This window comes from Zosterops lateralis (assembly GCF_965231275.1).
Source record: "Zosterops lateralis genome assembly, chromosome: 6".
Lineage (NCBI taxonomy): Eukaryota > Metazoa > Chordata > Aves > Passeriformes > Zosteropidae > Zosterops > Zosterops lateralis.
The window spans coordinates 37,448,205-37,474,766 of NC_139761.1; the positions used below are offsets into that span (position 1 = coordinate 37,448,205).

Genomic DNA, 26,562 nt, shown 5'->3' on the forward strand with positions numbered 1-26,562 from the left:
AGCAAATCCATGAATATTTGGCTTCCACCACTGACACAGAGTATGAGAACTCAAAATACCATCAGTTAAAGTCAATGACGCTGACCTAGTGTGAAATGGGTCATACAAAATAGGAAATAAGTCTCCTTTCCCTCTAGCTGTCTATTATTACAGGCTTGCTTCTCATTAATAAGCACTGGGTAAATACCTATTAGAAAGCTAGAAACCATAAGAAATGCTGTGAACTTCAAAGGCTGATAGATACCTGGGAAAGGTCCATGCCAAAGAACAAATGAAAGGCCTTCTACCCTGCCAGGGTCCTTTCAACTCCCTAAGTATTGTAAATGAAGCTAAAGAATCCACAACCTTCTTTCTGTGATTTACAGCACAACTCATTCACTTGTTAAATACACCTTTGCTGCTAGGATTTGGAAAGCCAAGGCCCAGTCACAGGAGACAGAAAACCCACATCCTGCACTGTCTGTGCTGGACAACCCTAGAAAGAGGCAGAGAGACACAAAGTGGATTCTCTCTATGTTGTCCTTCTTGTACAAGGAATGGCAGAGAACTGGTCTGTCTGCAGATGAACATTCATGTGAAGGAATTCTGAATATGCCAGGAAGGAGGAAATGGTCCTATATCTTGAAGTTGAATACTGAAGCATTCCCTAAAGTCAGAACAGATCCATTTACACAAAAGCAATGTCAGCAATCTAATCCCCTGTTATGGATGAGGGACCTTAATGCCTAGAAAATTCAGTTGGAACCTACTGCAATTCTCCGTTCAATGTCTCAGTACCTTCTCAATCTTTTACCTGAGTTACATTATCCTGAATCCATTCCAGTCTGTATCCCAGGACATTTTCTTTCAGCACATCTGGAGCCACACCTTCCCACTCCAAAATTAGACCAGGATCTCTTTGAATGACATGGATGTTTTGAGGGGTGCTGTTTGGAGCTGAAAGCAGAGAACAGAACACAATCACTTGTGCAGGAGAATAAGGCACTATCCACACTGAAAATGGCTGTTTCACCCTCTTTCCTGAGATCATCCAGAAAAGAGAGGGTTTGAGGGGAGAGAACAACTGCAAGCCACCAGCACTCTGTGGTTTCAAGTGGAGGAGACAGGCCAGCACCTCTCATTTCTCTCAAGATCCCAAGAATGTCACAGAGTTAATGGGAGCAGCATGCAGAAACCCCATGGTTGGGTCAACTCCTGTACTACACATCCTTGATGTTAACCACATGTGACTGCATATTATTGTTTTGTTCTAGGAGACCCTCAGAGTGGATGAGCGATGGAACCGCGTAATGTTTCCCGCATTGCAGAATCAGCGAGGAATTAATGACATTTATAATGGTCTCTTTTACAGGTTCAGAACTGCTGTCCTGTCCTTGTCTGCTGTTTCTTACCAAGCTCCAAGGTCTGGAAATAAACCCTGTCAGTGAAAGGGGAGCTGCCCATCTCATTGCTGCACTGCACACGGACGCTGTAGTTGGTGGAATGCTTCAGGCCTTGCACGGTGTAGGAAAAGGGTGGCACTGGGGTGACCTCAGTGGACACCTCCTGGCCATCTGGTGACTCAGATACCTGTGCCAAGAGTGAAACAGAGATGACTATTACAATAAACAATATGACTAACATGTCCACATGGATAAGAGTTCATTTAATTGTCAGTTTAGGAATGTGTAAGAATAGATATAGCACCAGTGATATTTAAAATACTGAAAAAGGAGTAGTCAAACTTAGAATCATGAAGTAACGTCACTTGGGCAGTACAAAAATTTTCCACCAGATGAAAATTTGGTTCCATATTTTAAACCATTTCCTTCCCTATGTTACAATTTCAACAGTTGATTATTATTCCTTCAAAGAAAACTAAATGTGCCTTCCACTTTGAGTGGTAGCAGCTGGCTTCTGAGGCTTGTTTAAATCTGGGCAATGAAAACCAGTAGAACAACTTGCCTGTTTCCTACTGTCACCTTTTGCCAAACTCTTTTACCCAGAAGTTTGTATATTTTCAGTTTTGTCATGGATGAGTGGCAGATGAGGGTAGACATAAGTGGCTTAGTTCAACTAACCTGTTTCAAATTAAGCTGAAAAGAAACTTCTTACCACTCCTGTATCCCTTCTTTTTCTTGCTTCCAAATCTGAGCTTCAAAGCAGCATGAATGTTAATTTAAATCTGATATCACTGTGTGCTTTTAATGCACAGACAGAGCCAATGTTCCTACTTTTGTACTAACAATAGTAGAAATCACTGCATAGCTCCCAGGCTCAGACTTACTCCTCAAGTGCATACAAAACAGCAAAGCAGAGAGTAAAAGCAAGATATACTGACACAAGCGAAACAGTCATATGGACTTCATGTATTTTATATGGCAGATTTTCTTCCTTTCTCACTGCCCCTCTGCTCACTCTCACACATACTTTTGGCACACTGATTTATTTGGCTGGTAGAAAGGAAGAAGCTCAAGTTTCCTGAATAGAAAAGCATACTGTTGTCATTATCAGTGTCACCCACAGCACGGAAAAAACAAGACAACTTTTTTGTAAGACCCTGTCTGCTGGATGATGTATTTCTGTTCTGCATTCCCAAGAGCTGGTGCTTGTGCATCTGCCCCTTTCACACCCTGGGACTTGGCTTGTGTTAGCAGTCAGAAAATGCTGCCATTCCCTGCCCTGTCCCCAGAAGCAATCTGCTTGTCTGAACACGGTGCTCCTGGGGCAGCCGCTGCAATGCCTGAGTGCCAGAAAAACACAGTAAACTTCCAATCCCCCTTCTCTTTCTGGGAGACTCCCAGCAGAAGTGCAATCATGAGGAGCCAGGAACATGTGCATTTTCACATGGAAATGTAGGTCAATGCCTCACACAGAATCTCTCAATGTGGGAGTCAGAGGCAGCACAGTTTTCTGACAGCACAGGGTCATTGCCAAGTTATCCTGCTCCCAGACTCAAATGCAGGAACTCCGTCCTCCCCAAATAGAACAGAAAAGGCTTAGAAAAGGGGTGAGAGACTGCTGAGTTGACAGAAACTGGGCTGCTCTGATTCAGCCTCTTTTCCACATGTCCCATCCCCCACATCTGCCCCTGCCAAAAGTGAGAGGGAGAACTTAAACCCCAGAATGATTAGCATTGCAGGAGAGAATAGGCTGTTCCAGCTCGAGATAACTGGCCTTGTAAAACAGAGGAAGAAAACCATTTTCAACTGCGAACAAGAACAGAAGCAGCAACAAACCCCACAGACCAGGGCCAGCTGCATTCAGGAGTTCTTTCTGCCAGTGAGTTAAACTAGATGATTTCTTTTACTTCTGAAATATAATAGACATCAGAGCATGAAACCTCTGGTTCCCCTGCCAAATAAAAAGAGGACTTCAAGTAAATCAGCTAGACTGCTTCCAGCATACCTTAAGTTTATAATCCTCTTCTGCATAGTTGGCAACACGGCATAGAAATTCCACTCCAACTCACAATGCTGCTGTAATCAGGTAGGGAAAGCATAGGGGCCAGGCAAGTAAATCCATGGGGAATGTGCCTAGCTGTGTTTGCACAGTCTGCTCTGGGTATCACCATTCATTTTCTCACTGGGTTACCTGTTCTTTGGTCTGATTCTACAGCTAAGGATGCAATGATAGAAACTAACTCTGCCTGAGGTTGGACACATACCATTGTTTGCAGGAACTCCAAGACCAGTTTGTCAGAGACGTGGAGTACTCTGCACTTATCAGAGCTACAGGATAGTATTAAGCTTGATTTTCTGGGAAGAACTGGTCTTTGACAATGGAAAACTAATCAAGATTTAGAGACAGGGCTTAAAATTGCTCTAATACATGTAAATAGGTCTGATCTTGTGTCAAAAACCTCAATCTGCCTATTGCCTCCATCATTCCTACCTTTCCTACACTACATCCTATATTTTATAAGCCCCTCATCCCTTGGACTAATTGGTATGTCCAAATTCCTGTACTTCCTCTGGCATCACACAGCACAGGCCTGATTTGGCGTGGGACTCACAGGCACCTGCACTGGAACAAGCTACCATGGGCCACTGCTCATGCAGGAAGGGGTGAGCACCCTGCAGCCAGAGCTCCTCCAGGGCACTTCCCACAGAGCCCTGTGTGCTTCGTGTGTGCTGCAGTGTAATAACCTATATGGAGAAGCTGCCATGAGGCAACTGATAATCTGCTGGCCAGGGAATTGTGGCCAGTCTTTAACACTTAACTTTTGAGCATGAAGTGCATGACCTGCTCTTTAGCACCCATGAGTTGCCTCCTGTTAAATTTTTATGTTTTAAGGCTGTGAAGTAAGATTTGAAATACTGCTAGTAAGTGGGGAGAGCACACAATGGCCCAGGAAATGTGGCTTAGGAGAGTCCTATTATTCATGCAGGGCAGGGCACAACCCAGAGAGGCCATACCTGAAGAGTGCAAGAATGGAGAGGTGCGCGGCCATCAAATCCTGGCACCCAGACCACGCTGGCATTGCTGCTGGTGACTTGGCTTACAGTGACATTGAGAGGTGGGAGAGGCATGGCTAGAAAGGAAACAGAGACCTTTCAGTGTGTACAGAACTGAGCAGGTATTCACGTGGAAATGGAAGAGGCTTCAGGCTAAAGATTATGCAAAGAAATCATTAACAGAAATGTGGTAAAATATCACATCTTTAGAGAGTGTCCCTGACTTGTTGTGAATGGACAGTTAGTCAGATGCTTGTGCTTCCTACCATCACAGCACAGCACCAAACTGCTTGGCTTTCTTTTAGGATCCTTGATGCTTCCCTTTGAATTGAAAGCATTCCTTTCCTCTCACTGTAATTCCACATAGCTAATTCCTATCCTTCCAGTCACCATCTCTTTTTCACCTCTGAGTTTTCATTTGGGCACTTCACTCCTGACAAAATTAGCAGCTTCATGAACACTAACTTCTCCCCTGACCTTCTTCTCATTTTACAAAATTGTACACTGATGCTTGTAATAGTTTTCCTGCTGCATTTCAACAGATTGTACCCTTAGGAATCTTCTTTCAGAAAGCTATCCTCAGGACAAGGCTCTGCCTGCAGATTGCGTTTTCCACGTCTCCTGAGTTGTATCCATCAGACAGCAGTAACAGGAAAGTAATTGCAAGCCAGGATTTCTCCAGCTGCATCTTCTGCCCTGCCAGAGCACCTCTGTATTTCACTGCAACAAGGACAACCACAATACTGCTGCCTTCAGCAAATCCACAGGGCCATCCTGCAAGAGAAATGCAGAGCCCAAACACTCAGGTCTCTGCAGAGGGCCGGGAGGAGAGGAATAGATGGTGACACAGATTAACCCTATAAAGCCTTTGTTGTTTGGTTAACCGTTTACCAGGACCCAGGGCAGGGTCTGCCCCCTAGATAACAACAGGCTGTGTGGGTGGGGGATGGGCAGCAGACCAAGGGTCTGGGGGATGGAAGCTGGGCAATGAGTTCTTTGGTAGTTAACTTAAGACTTTCCTGCATCTTTATTTCATTCTCTTTTGATGCTCTGTGTTCAGGACTGTAAGCTCTTTAAGGGGAAAAACCCCTGCTTTTACTGCCTACTGAGTATTGCTGAAGCATTGCCCATAACTCAAGTTTTTGCAGACATACTTGTAACTTTTGGGTTTAGCAAGGTGTACTTTTCAACACAGGATGGTAAGGCCGAAGGAGGTGCGTGCTGTGCCACCAGTGATAATAAAATAACCAACTGCTATCACACTCCTTTGTGTGTAAAGGAGACAGTGGCTGAGGAGGGCTGGCTTGCTAGCACCTTTCCCTAGCTCTGCAAGCAAGGGCCAGATGCATTTTCCCCTCATCTCTTGGGAAAAAACTGTTTCCTGAAACAGGGATACAACCCTAAAAGTGTTAGCTGCACACATAAAGCACAGAAAAGCCTGTCAGAAAACAGGACCTTGAGTGTTAACATAATGAGAGTTAACTTCCTCTGTGCTTAGAGAGTGGCTGAACAATGGGGCTTTGTAATGGCTGGGGACTGTGGGCTACAATAACAGTAATTTTCTGCTTGGAGTACACCCAGCACATTGTGGGCACTACAGAGAATAGATAATGAACAACAGGAGCAAATAGGAAGAAATGTTAACGGTTTGTCAACGTCCTAGAAAAAATATTTGCCTCTGGAAACACAGAAGAAACTAATTGTTTAATAAATTGTAGAAAGATTTAAGAGTCCTCATTAGCAGATGGGTTTGTGTAAGAGAGGAAGGCCCTCAACATGCATGTGCAGGCAACTACTCCCAGGAGTAACTTCACTGAATTCTGCATATTCATAGGATCAAGAACTAAATAAACATTATTTGGGCCTGCCCTTCTTCTCCTGTGTAGGAGCTTTGCTTTAATTTTAACAGGGCTATACTAGATTGTCAAAGTTTTTCTATTTACAAAAGTCGCATCACATAGGTGAATTTATAACTACTGTTTTAGACATATCTTTAACTTTTATGACTACAGCACTGGACTTGCTATTCAAAATCTGAATTTTTGTTTCTAGGACATGCCACATACTGGTGCAATGTTAAATGTTAATTGAGTGACTTAAGCTTGCTCTTTCTCATCTCTAGAACATGTGTGTGTGACACAAGTGTGCAAAGGCAATACGTCCCTCCTAAATAGGCTGTGTGGATTCATTAGCTGATGATCGCCGAGGAACACTTTTCAGCAAAACACAATTTCTGGGAAATGAGATTATTCTAAGGTCTTTACCCCTTCATCTTATTAATGGTTAAAAAAATAATAATCTGTATTAACATTAAAATCTTTAAAAGCTTATTTATGCTAAACATTTTTTTCAAATTATGGCTTGAGAAGATTTTTTAAGTGTAATAGCTTTGTGAATTAAATTCTATCCCAGGACAGAATATCCAGAGAAGATATATTCTACAATAAGTAACTCCCTTGTTTAGACAAGTCTTTAAGGCAACAACTCCAAGTGGATTTAAATTAAGTTATAAATCTTACTAGTCCAACATACTGCATTCTTGGCATAGCAGTAACCACAATGTCCTAAATAAAAACACACTCCAAGAGCAGTAGATTACAGCTGGATTTCAATCTGTCCTTTAATGAACACTAGCTACTACAACTGTGAGTTCTGACACTGATACAAACATAAAGGATTGCTTGTATTTGTACTGAGCAACAAGCTACCACTCAGAACAAATGATTTTTGTGCCATGTCTCCCCTGGAACTGATGATCATGTAATTAAAAGTGCATTAAATCATGACTAAAAATTCAAATGCAGAAGCATCTCAACATGAAGAAGAGGGGAAGAGCTGATCACTCTGATTATCCCTGTTTCAATTACCTTGAGGAATAGAGGAAATGTCACATCAGCCTTGAGACTTTCAAATGGCAACTGGTCATGCACAGGCTAGGAATTATATGTTTTCAATGAGCTTTTAAAGAGCAAAGAATTTAAAAAATAGAATTCATAAACCCAGTGTAGATGAGCAGACCTCACTAGCCACTGGTGATCACCTTCCTTGACATTTTTTCAGCATCTAATGTGATGCTAATAAAAGCAAGGAGAAATAATGGCCTCTTTAGCTCTAACAAGACCATTCTATTCCCAAGAGGGAAAGATTTCCCTGCTACAAACTTACATCAGCTTCATCTCTCATAAACAACTCAATTGCCTCAGCACTCTCCTTTTCAAGGAAAAGTTGTCATTTGACATCACATTTCCACTCCTAAATCAGATGTGGATTATTTTCAACAGCCTGGGATACAACCCTGCACAGGAAGTGGGAACTGCTGTTAGAACACAAAGCATTGTTTTGACTGCTGAGAGCTCCAAGCAGTGCTGGCAGCTTTGAGGCAACTCCTTGCATTAAGGAGCCCTACTTTTCTTCCCCAGAGAGCAAATCCAAGGCCCTTGCCCAGTCTCTTGCACCCAGTTTCTCACCTTTAATTTGAACAGTGGCAGTCCGAGATGAAGACAATCCCTTTATGTTGTGAGCTTCGCAGGAGAAAACTGTGCTTTGATTAATACCTGGAGATCAGCCAAGAAAAGGAAAGGAAACACAAACAGCTATGTAATTCAGCTTCAACCTTCAGCAGAATTTCAATTATTTGTGACATCCAGCTCAAGTCGCACAGGCAGTTGGAGGGGTAAGCTGGGGCCAAAGGCATGCAGATTTCAATGTAACTAATGTGCAAAACACATTTTTAATGGAGGGAGTTTAGCAATGTAGAAAAGCTTTCATGGAAGTGTCAGCACTGAAAAGGAAGGAAGAATCTGTCAGGACAGCAGTTCATAGTGCTCAGGTAGCAGATGTCTGTTTCTCTCATTCTGGTGAGCATCTTTGGAACAAGGATTGTGCTGAACTGTGAGCTCACACAAAGCTCAGTGCTTCGGGCCTCAGCCTACACCTGAGCAACATTCATCTTCTAACTGGGCTATAAGCTCAGGAAAACGTTTAATCAGATGCTGCCTATTTCTAGTCAATCCCCACCTGTCCCTCACCTTGCATCAGACTATTGAAGACACATAAAGGAAATGGAAGTTAAATGCTACTGCATCAGCACTGAAACACTTTCCAGTAAGAATGTCTTCTGTGAGCATCCATCCATCCCACAGCATCATACTGACGTCTGGTTGTTCCAGGACCCATATAGATACAGCAAATGAATCAGAATTGAGGTAGATTTGCAAGGCTGCCTGGAGAACGGTGTCCAGCAGCTATTGCCACGTGACTTGGCCCTCAGTTGCCTTATCTAGGCTCTATCTAAGAAAAGTTAAAGATTGTATGCCCAAAGTGAGTCACTCTAGGAAGGAGAAACATTTCAGAGCTGCACAGAGTAGCTTGCACAGTGTCTCTGACCTTTGACTTGTCTCCCAAGCCTGAGACTTACAGCTCTGCAAAGAAGGTGAAACGGAAGAGAGGAGGGAGTGCTATTCTTGTCCCTGTGAAGCAGAGGAAGATGCTGCCAGCAGGCTGATGGCCAGGCAGCAAAGCTGAGTAGCACCTGATGTGGTAGGCCTATCCCAAGACAGAGCCTAACACAGCCCTGCCCTGAGGAAATTACAAAATACACCACAAACCAGGAACTGCATGTTCTCTAGCGCCATGCCAGCACTGCTTTCCAAATACAATATTGCCGAACCTTCTAAATGCCTGCTTTCTAGCCAAGTACTTTGTTACTATTTTCTTCAGAGAATGATACTTTCCTCAGCCAGCAATGCTTGTTTTCTTAACACCTGCCTTTCTTGACATGTTTTGGTAATCCAACCATGCAGGTTGTGTCCTGCTACATATTCTCAGCTGGAAAGACAAGATACGCCCAAGGGACACCCCAAAGTGCACTGAAAGCGGTTGTGCCTAAGGAACATCCCAAAGAATGCTGGAAGCAAATAAAGGTGCTGATGACACTCAATATGTAAAATAGCAATTTGGAGAATCACTAGGACTAGATGTCCTTTTTCAGGCCTCCAAGCCACTGCCCCCCAACAACAGGTATTTTGTGAGGCACCATGGGATGAGTTTAGTGGAGGAACGGTGACTATTTTTTTTTTATTGTCTTTCCCCTCTTGACTATCCATCTTTTCAGTTTCCATTTCAACAGGTAGATTATTTCATAAGGGAGCAGTTTTCATTTCCAACTTAGAACAGCATAGGTGGGTGCATAAGAGAGGGAACAGATGAGTAAAACCATTTCAAATCACATATCATTATTTGATTTGTGAATAAATAAGGTTCAATGGAAAACCTGTATGGGATTGGATAGCTCAAAGGATGGCCAAAGACATATAAAAATTCATCCTGTGTGTAACTGTATTAACACTGATTAAAAGGCCCTAGAGAAGACTCTTAGTTGTAAAACCTTTTATTTCTAAATAAAAGTTCAACTTTTTTAGTTCAACTAGTTCAACTTTGGGTCAGGGCTGCTGAGAATAATAAAACAGCAGCAAAGAGAAAACATAACACAAGGCTGTTGGACAACCAACTAGAATAAAGTTACTTTTAAGAGGTAACTGCAAGAATAGCTGCAGTCAGTTCCTGGTAGAGATTTGTCACCCTTTCTGAAAGTGGTCTGAAGAGAGGCCCTAACACCTACTGGCTCCTGAGCTTTTCTGCTGACCCTGCTGGGGAAAGATCTGCTCTGGGGCAAACCTTGGTCTTGAAGGGTTATCAACCAGCCCATTTGAGCACTGATACACTCACTCTTGAAGTGTCAAACAATTACACGAGGCAGTCAGATTTTAATGGAAGAGCATCCAGCAAGCCTGCAAGAATAGAGATGGGGGTGGGCAAGAGAGGGGAAAGCAGTGTGTGACAGAGCTATGCACAGAAGGAAGGGATGGCATCTGCTACATGTGAATGCTTGGAGAGTTCCAAGAGAAATGGCACCAACAGAGTCACTTCATATAACCATGAACGCCCTCCCCAAGGTGGAACAAGAGGCACCCAATGCATCATCTGTTCAACAGCATCTTTAACAAGAATGCCAGTCACACCCAAACTCTTCAAGAGCCTGTGTGCCTCAAGCCAGCAGAAAACAGTGAGCAACCATCACCCCTTGAGATAATCTTTTAAGTGATGATGACTACTCAACCCTTAATGTAGAGTCAAACACCATTCCCACACTACGTGGCTATCCAATGTACAGGGCATGATCAGAAGAGAGCTCTTCTCCTCTTCTGATGCTCAAAGTGATCCCCTGCAGTGGCAGCAGCCTTACCTGACACATTTAGGATGGAGGGGGACACGTCTGGAAGCCCCACTCTAGAGTCTCCCATCCACCAGACAATTGTCACTGGTTCAGGGGGACCAACAGCAGCACAGGCCATATGAAATGGGGCATTAGGGGACACGGACACATCCTCAGGTTCCACAGTAAAGTAGGGCACACCTGGAAAAGCAAAACACAAGTGACAATAACTGGAGCAACTGCCTCTTGTTTATTTCCATTAGTACCAGTGCCCAACACTGGACATCCATCTGTCCTGCTGCTAGGCTGAATCCAATGCCCTCTGAGGCCTTCACAAAAACCAAAGGTCAGATATGCTGGATCACCTCAGGGCACAAATGCCTAAATACTGCTATTAGAAGTCAGAGAGAAAGACTGCTTGCTTCCCACAGTGCCTTTGAAAAACCACTTTCAATTCAAGACTCCCCTACCAAACAGCTTTTAGTGGTAGTGTTTTCTCAATTTTTCAGCTGGAGAGACTGGAGTTTAAAGAGGCAACAGTCAATAACTTTAGTGGTGGCAGATACCACTTTAAAAGACAGCTAATCCAGCTGCAGATGCTTCTTGCCATGCATTAGAAACTGAAGCTTGAGAAAGTGTCCAACTACCAGCTTTAACAAACCCATGAATGAGAAAATAATCCCCGCGGTGAGAGACTGGGAGCATTTACAATGCTCCCTCTGGAGCTTAATTGAATGGAGATGCCTTCCAGCACACTCTGACACCACGACAACCAGCCTGTCTTGGAGTCAGAGGTAATCTGTTTCAGAGCTGAGGGCTGTCCACAGACATGGCTCTTTGGGTAATTATCTGTTCCCCACCACGAAAAATTCCTGGTTGGTACAACAGGTCTCGGATTAGGCCCACGGGGAGCAAAATGCAGCTGCAGTGCTACCTACCTTAGGTCAGCTCTAAGTGGCAATAGCTGAGTGTAATTCAACACATCAAGAGATGTGGTTCCTCTTATGGGCAATGCCAAAACTCTCGTGGTTTCAGTGCTCCAAACCAGCAGCACAAATTTCACCAGCCATCAGCAGCAGTGCTGACCATGCAGGACAGCCAGTATGTACCTCTGGTGATTGGTGGAAGAGCTGAAGGCCCAGAGAAATGTTCAGTTCCCTTCTATACAGAAACCTTTGTGTGTCAAATACTGCTGCTACCAACAGCAGTTACCCCAACCAAAATCAGGTATCCTCAGCTGGAAAAAGAATGGTCTGGAAGCTGCTGCTATGTTGCCTCACAGAAACAGAGGAACTGACAACATTGTGCATTCACATGCTGAAATTACACTGTCTGTCCCTGGCCAAAAATGACAGGCCCAAGCACCTTCACCAGCAGGCAATTAACACAGGTGCCTAAATAGGAATTTAGAGGCCTAACACTTGACATTTCCCCCAAGCTACAGCCAAAAGTGCTTTCCTCAGTCTTTCACTGACTGTCGTCACTGTGAAAGACTGTGTCTTTCAGGCAGCAGTTCCTTTGTGCCTTCCTTGCCTCTTTCTCTTAGAGAAGTAAGTAAATGAACAGACTAAAACAGGTCTAAAGCCAAGTCTCTTGAGGAATGACAGTGCCTATCTGTGCTAGGCTAATGTTCAGGACAGGTATATCCACTGTCATGGCATACTGCTTGTTTTTGCTGACAAATTTTACTGCATTTTTTACTGCATTCATACATAAACAATAAAATGAGTAAGCTTTTGAGATACCAGTTGCGACCTCTGCCTGCTTTGCCCTCCTTCTCCAAGGCAGATAAGAAGGGAAAATAACCATCATTTCTCTACCTGTGAGCAGGATCCCTGCCTCCTGTCCATTTGTCATGACACCCAAGGTAAACTTTCAGGAAGATCCTGCCCAGCTCAGCAGGTTTTCTCACTTTGGGAGCAGCTAAACAGAGCAGACAAGACCACAATTAAAAACTTTCATAGTTGAGGGAGTGCAGCTGACTCATCCAGCTGAGGAACTCGCACTGCCCCAGTCCGTATGTTACCTGGACAGCTCGCTGCCTATGACACATTTAGCCTCCCAGTTCCTGGTACAAGAGGTGAGTGTCAGCACATCCCTTTCACAGATGCCCAGTGGAGGCAACTGAGCAGCCAGCAGTCAGAAAATCAGCGGTAAAACAAGGAAATGATGCCACATATTCCCCCTTCCAAGCCAGCATCCAACCTTTAAAGCTGATTTTTATGTACAGCTCAGTTTCGAGACAGTGTTGATTCAGGGAAATGTGTCCACACAGGGGAGGCTTGGTCTCTGAATGTAGGCACAATGGGGGCTAGCAGCCCCAGGAACAGCCACTTAGTCAGAGGTGTAATTTCAGATGGAAAGTTCTGTAAGAAACACAATCCATTTTTTTAACACTCCACAGTGTTAAACACTCCGAGATCACTTCTCCAGGCATCAAACAGTATCATGTTCTCAGTAAGGCCAGAGAGTAGTTTCTAAACCAGGAAATAGGTTCAAAACAGTTTTGGTTTTGTAAGTTCTTAAAGGTGTTTCATAAGATCAAATATTTTTATTACAAAGACAGTTCAAATGCCATTGCTAGAAAATCTGGCAGATACAGACAACTAAGCAGATATTATATTGCATAGAAATCCAGTCAAGCTCACTTTAAGGTAGATTACCAATAGTCCACATTTGTTTGTGTGCCACACTTGAAGCGTGTCAGCACCTACTGAAGACTTCAAATCACCAGAGTAAAGATCCTCTCTCAGTCAGAGGACAGTTGATATCAATAGAGCAACCACTGCTACCCAAAGCTGGCAGGTCCAGGGAAGAAATACACAGAGGTAACAGCAAAGGTGGGTCTGATAGGCTTTTGCATTCCCAGGTGTTTTCTTATGCTAAGAGCTGACACATTTTTTAAACTCCACCTCTTATCACTACTTGTTAATTTTTAATTTTATCCACCAACTCCCTTTACACATGACTACATGCCCAGTTCAAGTTTAACTACCTTCTCCCATATGTGATTTTCTTATAGAGGAAAATGGCTCCATTTTTTTCACTTCCGCTGTAAGCTTTGGCCTTCATTCTCAACACACTCCACCTTACCTCACTGCAGTTGGTTTTTTGTGACTTTGATACTTTTTGTCCATGCAGTCCTGAAGGACAGCATGTTTTTTTCAGACAGCTTAGCACGCTGAGCTACCCAATCACTCCTAATGCACCCACCATGAAAAGGCAGCCACCTCTGGAGCAGGCCATGGTAATTGGATAGAAATAGAAACTCTGCACAAGAGAGTGTTTTAAGCCGTAAACAACATTTTCCAGTTAAAACGACACCTGAAAATTTAGGTGACAAAAGCCTGGGATTTAAGGAAAGCAGAATGTGTTACTCTTCTTGTGAGAGCTGGTATGAATGTTTCCGTGCTCTGACTGATGTAAAACACCCAGACCACGTCACCTCCCACAACGCCCTCCCTGCTGCCTCCTGCTTAGGACTGTCAATTCAGCTCTGGCCCAAAATGTTACCAAATACATCCAAAAAACTAGTTCTTGCTGCAAATGCACTGTTCCTGTCAACTTCTTCACCAAATATTAAGCCATCCTATGATTACTAGCTTCTGAGGATCTAACAGAATCATGGCTCGAGGGAAATGAAAGTAGAGACAGTAAGATCCACACTGCCTTGGGTGACTTTTGGGCAGCCATGTAGAAGCTACTCTTATCAGACAATCCTGGAAAGGAAAGTGCCACATGGAGCAGTCACAGTTATGAAGTGCTGATGTACAGCGCTTCTCACAAAACTCACAACTGGGTTAAAACTTTACCTTGCCCACAAAGACCTGTTTGGCTGGCACACAGAAACAGACTGTGACCCCGCCTAGAGAAGTGGGTTGAACCAGATGAGCCCCACGGATTCCTCTCAACCTGAACTATTCACCATTCTATGAATTATTTAGAGATGACTGCAACAATGGATTTAAAAGCCGGAAAGAAATGTGCCTGCATGAAAAGATCTTGTTTCCTAACATGCCAAAATAAAACCAGAAGGCAATGACCTGACAGGTCTGCTCTTTGAAGCAGTTCTCCTAGTTCTTACTCCTCCTCTGTAGCAATTTTCCTGCAGTCAGCAGCAATGGTTCAGAGCCAAGAAGCCTGTCACTGGAGCAATCTGCTCTCACCACTTCGACCTAGAGCATATTGGTGGGTCAGCCCTGAAAGGAAACCAGCACTACTACTCCTCCTTACCTTCCACTATGAGCCACACTTGTTGTGATTCTTCCTTCTTCCCCCCGTTCTCAACCTGGCACCAGTACTTCCCAGAATCTGTCCGCTCGACGGATTTCAAGCTGAAAAAAGTCAAAAGCCATATCGATATTTTATGTGGATAAAGCATGTTTTTGCCCCAAAGGACCCTCCAGTGTTTGGCAAACCAGATGCATGGAAAAACACCCACTGAGACACAGCCAGCTCTGGGGAGGAGATCAACAGCCAGCCAGCACAAAGCACATGGCAAAACAGCAGAGATGGGAGGCTCCTCTCTAAAGTGGGTGGAGAGAGTCCTTGCAGAGCAGACAGTCTTCCTCCAAAACATCCTCGCAGAAAAACAGTCATCTGTGTCCTCTGAGGATAGGAAGGGGTCATCTCCATCCTGAATCATGACTCTAGCTAGCCTTCAAGTGCGACAGGTCGGCCTATAACGTCTTAGCTAGCAGGAAACTCTGTGCTGCAAACCTCCAGTGAGCTGGACTGCTTTGCCTCAGGTGACAGGAGTGGCAACAGCCTCAAACAGGAACAGAGAGGTCAGAAAAGATCCCCCTCAACTGCGCTCGGTGCTATTCTGGTCCCAAGAGTGGCTCACTCTGCAAAACTCCTTGGGCTGCCCAGTTTGTGCTCTCAAGGGGTTATGCTGGTGCATGGTGAGCAAGGGCAGAATTTGGTCCCAAAGCTACCAAAGGCCACAGTGTGACCCTGAGAGCCCCTCGGTGCACCAGTGCTGATGCTCCCCACGCAGCCATGCCGCCATGCAGGGATCTTCCCAGAGCTGATGCCCACCTGTCTAACGCTAGCAGTCCTCCTCGGAGAAGGGAAGGACGTCCCAGCAAGGAAGACAGAAAGGGGAGACTGTTTGCCGAAATGCACAAAATGGACCCACTACAGCCTGATTTTCAGAGCTGGACCTTCAAATGGCATCAGCTGTCCTGCCCATGTTCTGAAACACAGCGATCACAGCAGAGAGTCACATGTGGATGGCAGAAGTGATCTCTTTAGGAGAAGAAAGGAAAAAGGAGAGAAAGATTCAGATACATCCAGATTTAGCACCCTAACTTATCTCTGGTGCTGCAGAGAGTTCTCAGTGGAGTAAAACAAGAGGCAAGAAAGGAGATCAGAATGAAATTGTGAAGGACAGAGTTCTAGTAGAACTGAGGGGAAATAAACAGTATAGTTTCAAGACAAACTGTTTCCACAACATGTTATGCAATAGCTTTACTGTGCACAGCTGTTTTTTCCTACCAAAATGCTTCTTACAGACAAGATTTAACACAAAGACTTTTATTTTGAGAAATTGGAGACTCTGTGCAATGTCAATCCAAGAAACATAACAGGAGATGAAGCCAGAGCTCAGGGAAGAGTGATTCTCAGTCAGCCAACAGTTTTGTCAGTCACAGAGCTCTCGTGGTGTTGGTACATTTGCCTGCACAAGCTCTTTTAATGCATAAAAAAAGACAGAGCAGAACCTTGGGTCTTGTTTATCTCAGTACTTCCAGAACTAGCTGATATCCCTTTTCTGCTGAAATAAAGGGGCAGAGATCTGCTTTGCACAAGGTTTTATGCCTCTGAATAGGGCATGACTGGTATCGCGTAGTGTAAATCTATTAGGAATAAATTAGGATTCGTTGCAAAATGAATCAGGGATGGTTCAGAGGACAAACACTCCTCCCCAAAGAATGGAAGAGGATGTAGTCCTGGGAGTTTCATTTCAATCAACAATCCTCACCCTTTAGGCAGACTGACAGCTCAAGAGAGAGGGTAAGTGAACAGGATGAGTACGAGAGAGAAAACCTATTTATACTGTTGCATGGCAGAACAAGATGAACAAACAAAGCAAGACCATCCTTTCACCTCGAAGTCACGTCTCAAGCATCACAAGCATTAGCAAAGCACCTGTCCCCACAGTAGTCAGAAAACCAATACGGTTCTAGTTGATAAAATCTCAGCACTCAGCGGCTTCAGTTCTGCTCTCAGTTATGCCCTTGCCACACAGCGAACTGCAGACCTAAGGACTCTGCCCCACTGAAGGCACTGCAGTTGCAGAGATATAGCTGACAGCAGAAAACAGTGCAATAGTTTCCATGATACTCTTCCTTCTCTGCATCTGTTGTACCTGAGGAAGCCGATCCAGTGTTCTTCATCTACTGGAATGTACACCTGGTCTACGCTTTGCACCACTGCTCCGTCCTTGATCCACAACATCTCGGGATCTTCCATTCCCTCGAGGCTGCAATTTAGTTTCACGGGTTGACCCTGGGACACCTTTAATTTGATTGGAGGTCCTGTAAATTTCATACCTAAAAAAAAAATACTACTCCGCCCCACCCCCAGAAGAAGGGGGGTTGGAGTACAGCAAATTACTCTAGGTTGGTGGTCTGGAATTACATACCCTACCAGCACACACTGCAGAGGAGTGTGTTAGTCTCAGCACTGCTCTACTACGTCTGCTAAGCAATAGGCAAAAGCAAGCACTGAAAGCACAATTGCTGGAGAAAAGTGGTGGTTCAATGTGTACATGGGGATGTTTTCAACTAGTGTAACAGCAGCGTGATGTTCTGCAGAGCAGTGCCCAAGCAGAGACGCACAGAAACACCGGGAGCTTCGCTGTGTCAATGATCCAGCAGTGCCAACTGCATCTGTTCAACACGCTACCACACCTCCCTCTTTTCCCCAGGCTGGATTTAAGCTACAGTGTTCTTGTGCTGCTAAGAAATCATCATGCTTGCTCCATTGTATGCATTTGTAAAGAACTTGGATATAAGAAAGAATCAATTATGTCTTGTTATTCAGCATACACTGTTCTCCTGCATTACAGAAAGCTTCTCTACAGTTTGCAAAATCCAGGAAGCAAAGCCTATTCCACAGCATGCCTCACTGAGGAGCAGAACTCTTTAGAGAACAGATATTTCTGTCGCGTGATGTGGGTGTGTGCTGAAAGAGCCGCCTGGAGGACCCTTCAGTCCAGCCAAAGGACCACACTGCACCCAGGGCTACACCATTGCAACCCCAAAGCAGCAGGGCCAGAGCTGGTGAAGCTGCTCGGGTTTATATTGACACAGAAGTGATCAGAATTTGGCCCCGAGCACTGCTACACATGTGGGTGGACAGGGAGTGTTTCCCTCAAGCAGAAGCGAATGTATGGAATTTGTTACCATGAGAAGACACGGAAGCCAACTATCTAAGTGCATTTAAGAAAGACAGGCATATAAAGGAGGAACCAGAAGATCAAAGGAGACCGTGGGAAAGCACGAAGGTAGAAAATAAATGTAAAGTTAGTTTTGTTAGGGAGAGTGGCTATTTCCTATGCAGTGGCACAGGACTGACAGACCAGAACAGGTCTAGCCTAGTCCAGTATTATGCCCTGGCAGTGGACTCCACAACCTTCAGAAAAAAGTTACTCCATCACTCTTGCCTGCCCACGTATCACAGTACATTACAACTTCACCCAGTTCACTGGTTGGTGAGCTTCTCACAGAATGCCTTGCTAGCCCACAGAGCCAGTCAGAAAGCACTGCTTAGTGAGCAGCCCTGTTGCTCTCAAACTCTGTTACAGCCTTACCGGTGATCCAGCCCAGATTTCAGATGTGCCACTTCCCTTATTGCTAAAACACCATCCTCCCACAGCCATGAGGGCACCACCTCCCAGAGGAGAGGAGCAGCAGAGGTTTTAACAGCTGGGAGAAGGGGAACCAGTACTGTGGGACCAGCCAGTGCTCTGCCACCAGCAGCTTGTACCCAGATAAGTACCAGTGGTCCAGGAGAAAATCCAGAACACAGGCAGAAAGTCTTTATTCCTTTCCTTAATGAGATTCCCCAGCTCGTTTCCCGACACTCAGTCTTCTGCCTTTCTATCTGCTGTTACTCATTTACCAAATTCACGGAGAGCACTGGAAAACGGGCATGCTGATCATTTGAGTTTACCTGCTACAGCTCCTTTGCTGGGCTAAGGATTTGATCACCTTGGGTGAGGGTGATCTAACCTCACATAACTTAAGTCAAATGTAATACCAACGACACGTCCCGGTGCATGCCAGAAAGCATCCTCCCTTTTCACCACTCACAGTACTGGAATACAACATGAAAGCTTCATAGCAGCTCTCTCTGTGTTACAGAAAACTGATATAGTCAGGCTGCTACACGCGCACAAACTGACAGACATTTTTATTACAGGTGCCTGCATGGAAAATCAAACTACTCAGCATCCTTCAGACTGCCCTGCTGTAAGAGTTAGCCACAGATTAAGCCAGGAAGTATTGTTAGAGAGCCTTTACCGTTTTCAGTTAGCAGAGAAATCAATGATGTAGGAAATTAGCATACAGTACAAGTGTTCAGTCAGAGTTGTACATGTTGTCCAAGTATAATCCCTCCATCAATTTCAACCAAAATGAAGAATTACGGATCAGGTATTTTTAATAACTTCACAGGTCAAAAATGCAGTTTTGGCTGCAGCATCTCTTCCTGCAGGTATCAGGAAGAATCACATAGGAGGCAAATAGGGATTTTAATTTCCACCTATTGCTCGTTTTACTCTCCCACTCACTATTTCTCATCTGACAACATTCTTGACTGTGCAAGAAGTAATTTCATCCAAATAGGTTCCGCCAAGTCTACCTGTAACAGCTGCAGATTATGAAACGTATAGATAGGAAATAGAAGTGTATTAAATTTCTTATCAAGCAGTTGTCTGAATTGACAGCAAGTGAACACACTAGTTGTCAAAATACATGACACATCTGTTTGTTTCTTTTTTCAACTCGCTACCTCTGAATATTTTAATGCCTTAGAACAGAATGTTGGGAGTGGAGAGAGAGGAAGACGTCTGCTCATGCATGCCAGGGTAAAGGCTTTTTGCTCCTCACACTCCTTAGGACACTGATCCAGCGACCCGGCCTGTGGCACAGCCTCCCGAGCTCCGTGTCACCGCACACACCTCGCTCCACACACAGCGCGGAGCCCAAACTCCCGCTGAACTCGGGAGGAGGTTGGCCGGGGCGCCGAGACGCTCCAGCAAGCCGCTTTTCCCTGCCGACTGCGGGGTGAAACTTCGGAAAACGAGTTCACGAGGGGAAAAAAACACAACAACCAAAGCCACTCAGGAATGCGTTAGCGCCCGGCTTTCCTCGGCGCCGGCACACAGCAGCGCAGTGCCTCGGCAAAGCCCGGAGAGGAGGATTACTCGCCGCTGCACTGGCAGGCGGGCGAGGCTCGCCCAGCCCGGGCTCCCCGCCGGCACCGCCACGTCGTTGGCCCCACAAAAGCGGCGGGAGGGGCGAAATGCGCCAGCCCCGACCCCCACCTGTGGCTGCCCGAGGCCCCGCACCGGGAGGACCGGGCTCCCCGGCCACCCTCGGGGGCTGCTCGTAGGGGCGGCGGGGCGGGAGGAGCCCGGCGGGGGACCCGTGCCCCGCAGCCCCTCCCGCCGCACCCCGGCTCTCGGGGGGCACCGTCCCGCCAACACCGGGCCGCCAGCCCCGCTCACCTGCCACGGCAGCGGCGTCCCGGAGTGCCGCAGCGCAGAGTCCCAGCACCAGGAGCCGCGGGATGGCCATGCTCCGCTTCAGCTCCATCGCTCCCGCACCACCATCCTCCCCCTGCTCCCGGCGCCGGGGGGCTCGCACCGCCCGTGCAGGCGGCGATGGGGCTGGGGCAGCCCTGCGAGCCCGGGAGGCTTCGGGGACGCTCAAACTTCTGGGACGAGCCTCGGGAGAGCCTGCTGCGCGGCTCGGTGGGGTCGGGTCGGGTCGGGTCCGGTCCGGTGGCCGCCGCCGGGCGATCTCCCCCTGCCGGCTCGGCCGCCGCGGCGCCGCTCTGCGGGTCCGTCCGTCCGTCCGTCCGTCCGTCTGTCCCTGCCCAGCCGCCGCCTCCTCCTCCTCCTTCAGGAAATGGCGCTCTCGGGCGGTCACGGCGCGCTGTGCTCCCCCTCTGACATCACGTCATGAATATGCATCAGCCCGGCGCCCACCGCCCCCCAAGCGGCGAATCACCGCGCCCGCCGCCCCCGCTCCGCCGCCCGGGACGGGACCGGCGCTCCGAGCCCCGGCAGGGCGGGACGGGGCGGGACGGGACGGGGCGGGAGAGGTCAGGGAGGTGTGTGGAGGCGGCTCCCCTGGAGGGCTGCTCCGCAGGGCGGCCTGGTTTCCACAGCGCCGGGAGCGGCTGACCCACATCCGCGGGTGACCCTCCTACCGACGTGTGGCCCCTCTGGAGACCCGGCACCATCCAGCCCCTCAGGGGAGGAGGGCTTGGGGCCACCACCGGGACCCGACCCCCACCAGCCGAGGCTGTGGCGGGACGAGCAGAGCCCCGCCTCAGGCACACAGCATCCCCAGTCCCATCTCCCTCAGCTCCTTGCTGCGGCCACAGTCTCCTCACCGTTCAGCCCATCCCCGAGGCCGAGCTGTGGAGCAGCACAAGGTGAGGAGATCCACCCGTGCCCTTCAAGGGGACCGGCTCGGCCTTGACCATTTTTTTCCGCTAGCAGAAAAGTAAGGAGAGAGCTTAGGAGGGAGAGCTTTGCTGCCACAGTGTTAGTAGAACGGCGTGGAAAAAAAGTCACTTGCAACCAGTTTTTAAAAAAATCTGGCGTTGCCTTTCTGTAGGAGTTACGGTGAGGATCTGGGTTGAAAGGCGCCATAAGGAGCAATATCTTTGCAACACGATGCAGCTCTTAGCTCTGCCACAGCTATCAGCGTGCAGCACTTGCCCAGCAGCTCCTGCAACACTCTGCAAACCTGGCTAAACGGAGGAGTGCAGGGAAACTGCATTATCCCCAGGAGGGCAAAGGAGAAACTGAGGCACAACAACCTCGTATAATTCCATTCCAAACTCTAATCTTCACTCCCCCCCTAAGTCGTTTGCATTTCTGATAGGAATTCCTAAGGGACTGGAGCAATGCCAAGAAGATTTCATTACTGGAGTGGAAATGTCACTCCCTCCCCAGAGCCTCCTGCTGCAATGAGGTAGCTGGGAGGAGACACTGACAAAACCATCCATTCGAGCACTCGTAGGAAGTCCAGTTGCACTTGGGGACAGGAAATCACTGGGATCACTACAGCTCTTGGGCTGAGAGGCTCTGTGCTGGTGCTTGCTAAAAGCTTCATGCACACTTGCTGTCGCTGCTGCCTCTCCCTCATGTATCCATCCAGCTGCATGGTGTGTTTCTGCACTTAAGGCAATAGCACCCTCCAGAAGGTAGCTACTTCTGCAGATTTTAGTTGTCTCACGAGAAAAAAAAAAAATAATAGTAATTGGAATAATGACATGTTTCTATGGTGTTTTCCTTCTAAGGATTTCTTCCAGCCCTACAGTTACAGAGGTTTACACTACACTGGTCCCATGGTCTCAGGAAGTGCTCCAGTTGTTGTAGCATGGCACAGGCCAGATTCTGGGTTGATGTAAGAGAGCAAAGCTTTGATGGAAGCAGTAGACCAAGGGCAATTTTCCCCATCAAGGGATCTGACTTCAGCTGTTCTGAGAAGGGCTTTTTGTTAACAGGGATAGGCAGGAAGAACCATATGAAAATTGGACTGAAATTCTACACACACTGCCAGTTGAAGTGCAAACTGCAGTGGGAAAACTTACAGAGGAGTGCAATGTCACCATGCAGAAAGCAAAGGAACTGGTAAATCTTAAATGTTTTTAGGAACTGGAGGCAAGTAAACTCTCTTGGCCTCTTGTGTACTGAATCAAGCACCATGGCTTTATTCTTCAGGCTGTAACATCTGTAACATCAGTGACAGTGCTCACTGTTCACACACACAGGACACAGCTGTTGGCTCTCTGGATTACATTCTTTCCTTACTTCTGCTGCAGTTGTGTGTTGCCACATCTCACCAGATGTGCTGGGAAGTGAAGGTACATTCCAGAAAATGCCTGAAGAGCTATACAATAATCCAGACATGAATGCCCAGTACTGGGAGACTTCTGAAGATGAAGAAAACGAGAAGAAAGGACAAAAGGGAGGGAGGGGAAAGAGAGAAGGCAGGAGGAAGAGCAGTATTTGCTGGACTTCCTCATTTTCCTCTTCTAATTACTAAGACCCAATGGGACATCTGGAACAGGTTATTCTAGTGAAAAAGCCCAAATCCCCCATTTCCACATAAGAAGGCATAGCCCTAAAAGTTCACCAAAAGCTGCTGGCACATGCCACTGCTCCATTGTCAAAGTCATCAAGCGGCAACTGGATAGAAAATCCCTGTGTTTTGTACAAGGTGTTTTCTATAGAGCTGCCTGGTTTGCACTGGAATTCAAGAACTTGTCCACTCCATCCTCTGAGTTGGCATTTGAAAAGCTGCATTAACACCCCCATTGCTAGGGGGCAGATCCTTCATCCTGCATTGGGAAGCCATAGCCATGGAAAGTACAGTGATGAAGTTGCACTCAAGGGTTTCAGGATTACAGGAGTATCTCTGCTCTACAGTGCAGGAGACCCAGGATGGCTATTCAGGGCTTCCTGAATGGGAGTTCTGTTGAAGCCAGCACATTTAGTCCCAGACTAGAACAAGAGCTGCTCCCAGCCTTTTGGTCACCGCTAGAGGCTACAGCAAGTGACAGGAGGAAGCTCCATGTGTGTGAGGGCTTTTGCAGCTTAGGGATGGCTTCTCAAATGAATGCCCCAAAGTCAGGCAGAATACAGTGACTGAGGAAGCACAAACCCTGAGGACTTTCCAAAATTTGCCAAACACACAGCTTGAGAGTTACTGGGTAATACAGTGGCTCTTCAGGTCACTGAAAAGGACTAAACTGAGAATAAACTCTCTCCATTCTCTGCCTAACCCATCATAATGGACTGTTCATGTCAGATAATAATAGTATTTAACATTGCCACTTCTGAGGACCCGAATATAACTCTCCATCTTGGCACACACGTGGGACAAAACTGGCCATCCCAAGACCTTGGGTATGGTATTTAAAGCCACGTGTGGCTGCAACAGCAACAGCAGCTCACAAGAAGGCTGAAACTCATCCTGCCTGTGTCTGGGCTAAGCTTACCATAACTGAGTTATGCTGCTCATTTGGGAATTCTCTTAGCTACAGCTGAACTCTGTTCTCTTTTAATTTATATTATTCTACCATCTCTTCCCTTCTCCTTTCTTGTCATCCTCTCAATCACCTTCTTCAGTAAGCAGTTAAAAGTGTAAGTGTTGAAATATTCCAGCCTCTCTGTTTCAGCCTCGTCCAACTCTTACATCTTTCATATGTGCTGGTTTTAACTTTCTGTGTGAATAAGGAGAAGGACAAGGAACTCCATTAAAAACTTGCATTTTCTTTGTCTTCAGAACACAAGGATTTCAGGTATGACTCTGAGCTTTGAGATCAGTATGATCCTTTCCTAGTTCCCAAACTCTCCCAACTCTGTCTGGGTGTGGCAGGTGGCATGGTGTAGACAAGGAAGACTAGGATTGGGTCACAGTATGGTGGATCTAAATTTGGATTTTTCTCTAAGTTTCAAGCCCCAGCCCAATCATAATCATTACCCCAAGCCCAAACATTGTTCCTCCACATGTCTGGGATGGTTATTTTTTTTGGAGGTGATAAACTAACACATCATATGTGTTATCTGTCTTTTGTGATAAATGCCAAGCTGTCAGAATGAAAATGTCACATAAATCACACATGAAGTATCTATATTAAAAAAGATCAACTTGTAAGAATTTTGAAAACCTTTCTGATGGTGCCATCATTTGCAGCAGGTTAGACAGGTATTGCCAATGTTTCCATTTCTGGAGTTGAAATAAACACAGCACATCAAAACAGAGTCATCAAACAAAACCAGAATGTATTTAACATGGTGCAACAGTCAATGCCATAAGAAATCACCATATAAGTATGCAGAGTTACATATAATCTACACATATCAATATGACTTTACAAATTTCAAATTACATGTTGATACACACAAAATGGACTTGGGAGGAAGCACTTGTTGCCAGCCCCTCTGGGGGCTCAGTTTCTTACCTACTTGTAAGGTAGGGTGAGACAATACTGGTTTTGAAAGTGACCGCATGTATTACGATCGTATTGCATTCTCCTGTGAGTCAGAGTGGGTAACAATCTCCACCAGTGACGTGACAAAATGGTACAGAGCTTGTTCAGCACACAACCACCCCCTGTGGGACAGCGATTTGGCAGGTATGAAGTCCCTGGTGGGTCCCCAGTGTGGCCACAAGGTTCTTGGAGCAGCCCCTGGCTCTTGGAGGGGGCCAGGCTGGGGGGCAGAGCCCACAGCCCAGAGTGCAGTGGCGTGCTCTGTCAGGACCAGACACTTTCTAGATTTGGAGAGGCTGGCATTAATTCTGCAAGGTGCTACACCTGCTCCAGGGGAAGCCTTGCAGGAAGAGCTTGGAGCCCCAGCAGGAGTGGCCAGTGGGGCTGGCTCCCAGCTCTGCTCCCTGCCTGGGGCTGGGGTGGCACCACATCTCACCTGGGAAGGTGTAGTGGGCGACAGACCAAAAGCCCTCCTCAGGGCACACAGAAATCTGAAAGGTAATGTAGGCAGTCCTACAACTGTTGTAATAGACACCGTGGGTGGAAGAGCTTCCTAACAGCTCCAGACCCTCTGTGTGAGGGTTAATACCACATTTACCTTTACCTCTCCAGTCTCTCTCCCCTTGTCAAGTTGTGCTGCTGTGCTCAAGTCAAAAGAATGAAACAACCACAAACCAGGCCTACTGTCCTAAAAATAGCGGCATTAACAGGGCACTAATCTACATTATGGCTCTCAATGATTGCTATTGGGGTGGAGCTGGACAAGGTACACTACAGCTGGAAATGCAGCAGCGTCTCTGCTGCAGACCAGGCAGGGCAGGTTGAGCAAAGGGCATTTTGCTATATTGGTATACATCACTGCTCCTGAAAGAAAGTCCTCAGCACTTCTCAGGGGCTTAATTTGTGGCTGTCTGAGCAATCAGTGACATTTGTGCCATGAACACCCTACTTTTGCCCAATGGAACATAATTACACCTTGAAAGACATCCCAAAGACAAGAAGACATCCATGGCAAAACCCCAGAAAAACTGGAAAGCAGAGGTGAGAAAACTGAAAAAAAGGGAAGATGAGGGTAAAGTGAGAAGAGAAGAACATGAATGAAGGAGAGAAGGAATGAGAGAAGAAGAGGGAAAAAATATTGGGAAAAATAAAATTTTTAAAAAAGCACCTCATTTGGGGTTTGCAGGAGGTGACTCAGCCCCTGCAGATCTGAATTCTCCTTCTGACTTGACTCTGGCTGGCTGTGTGCCTTGTGCCTTACTCTATCTGAGGTTCTTACCTTGCAAAGCATCCAGGAGGGCAAATGTACTGGCAAAGCACAAGCATTTAAAATCCTCCAGCAGCCACAGCAATCAAATGCTGTGACTGAAATGTAAAAAAAAAGAATGAGGGTGGGATGGGAGGAGAGGCAGGGAATCAAGGAGCAGAGAAAGGGTGAGGAGTGAGAGTGAGAGGAATGGGGAATGAAAGACATGGGAGAGGGGGGAGAAAATCTTGTAAATGAGGTTAGTTGGTCAGAGTCTCTATGTCCTCTTGCAATGGCAGGGGGAAGAGCTGAAACTCGTCCTGCTGACCTGCTGTAGAGACTGACACTTGCAGGCTCCCCACCGGTGTCACCTCTGCAATCCCTGTCCCAGAGCAGAGGAGCCAAGTAACCGAGGGGGCCTG

The 26,562-nt window shown here is 46.4% G+C and overlaps 1 protein-coding gene across 2 annotated transcripts in view; it reads right to left on the reverse strand.

Annotated features, from left to right (window-relative positions):
• TYRO3 (TYRO3 protein tyrosine kinase) overlaps positions 1-20,669 on the reverse strand; it is a 40,727-nt gene extending 20,058 nt beyond the window's left edge. Inside the window, exons 1-8 of one of the 2 annotated variants that reach the window (XM_083864129.1) lie at positions 20,387-20,669; positions 17,021-17,204; positions 14,884-14,984; positions 10,681-10,851; positions 7,904-7,990; positions 4,398-4,513; positions 1,392-1,569; positions 794-936 (exon numbers count right to left, since the gene is read on the reverse strand). In XM_083864129.1, coding sequence (XP_083720255.1) covers positions 794-936; positions 1,392-1,569; positions 4,398-4,513; positions 7,904-7,990; positions 10,681-10,851; positions 14,884-14,984; positions 17,021-17,204; positions 20,387-20,474 — 1,068 coding nt within the window. In that variant the 5' untranslated portion in view covers positions 20,475-20,669. Of the gene's footprint in view, positions 1-793; positions 937-1,391; positions 1,570-4,397; positions 4,514-7,903; positions 7,991-10,680; positions 10,852-14,883; positions 14,985-17,020; positions 17,219-20,386 lie in introns of both variants that reach the window. The other variant, XM_083864130.1, reaches the window with a different exon arrangement.
• Between the last annotated feature and the right edge of the window lie 5,893 nt (positions 20,670-26,562).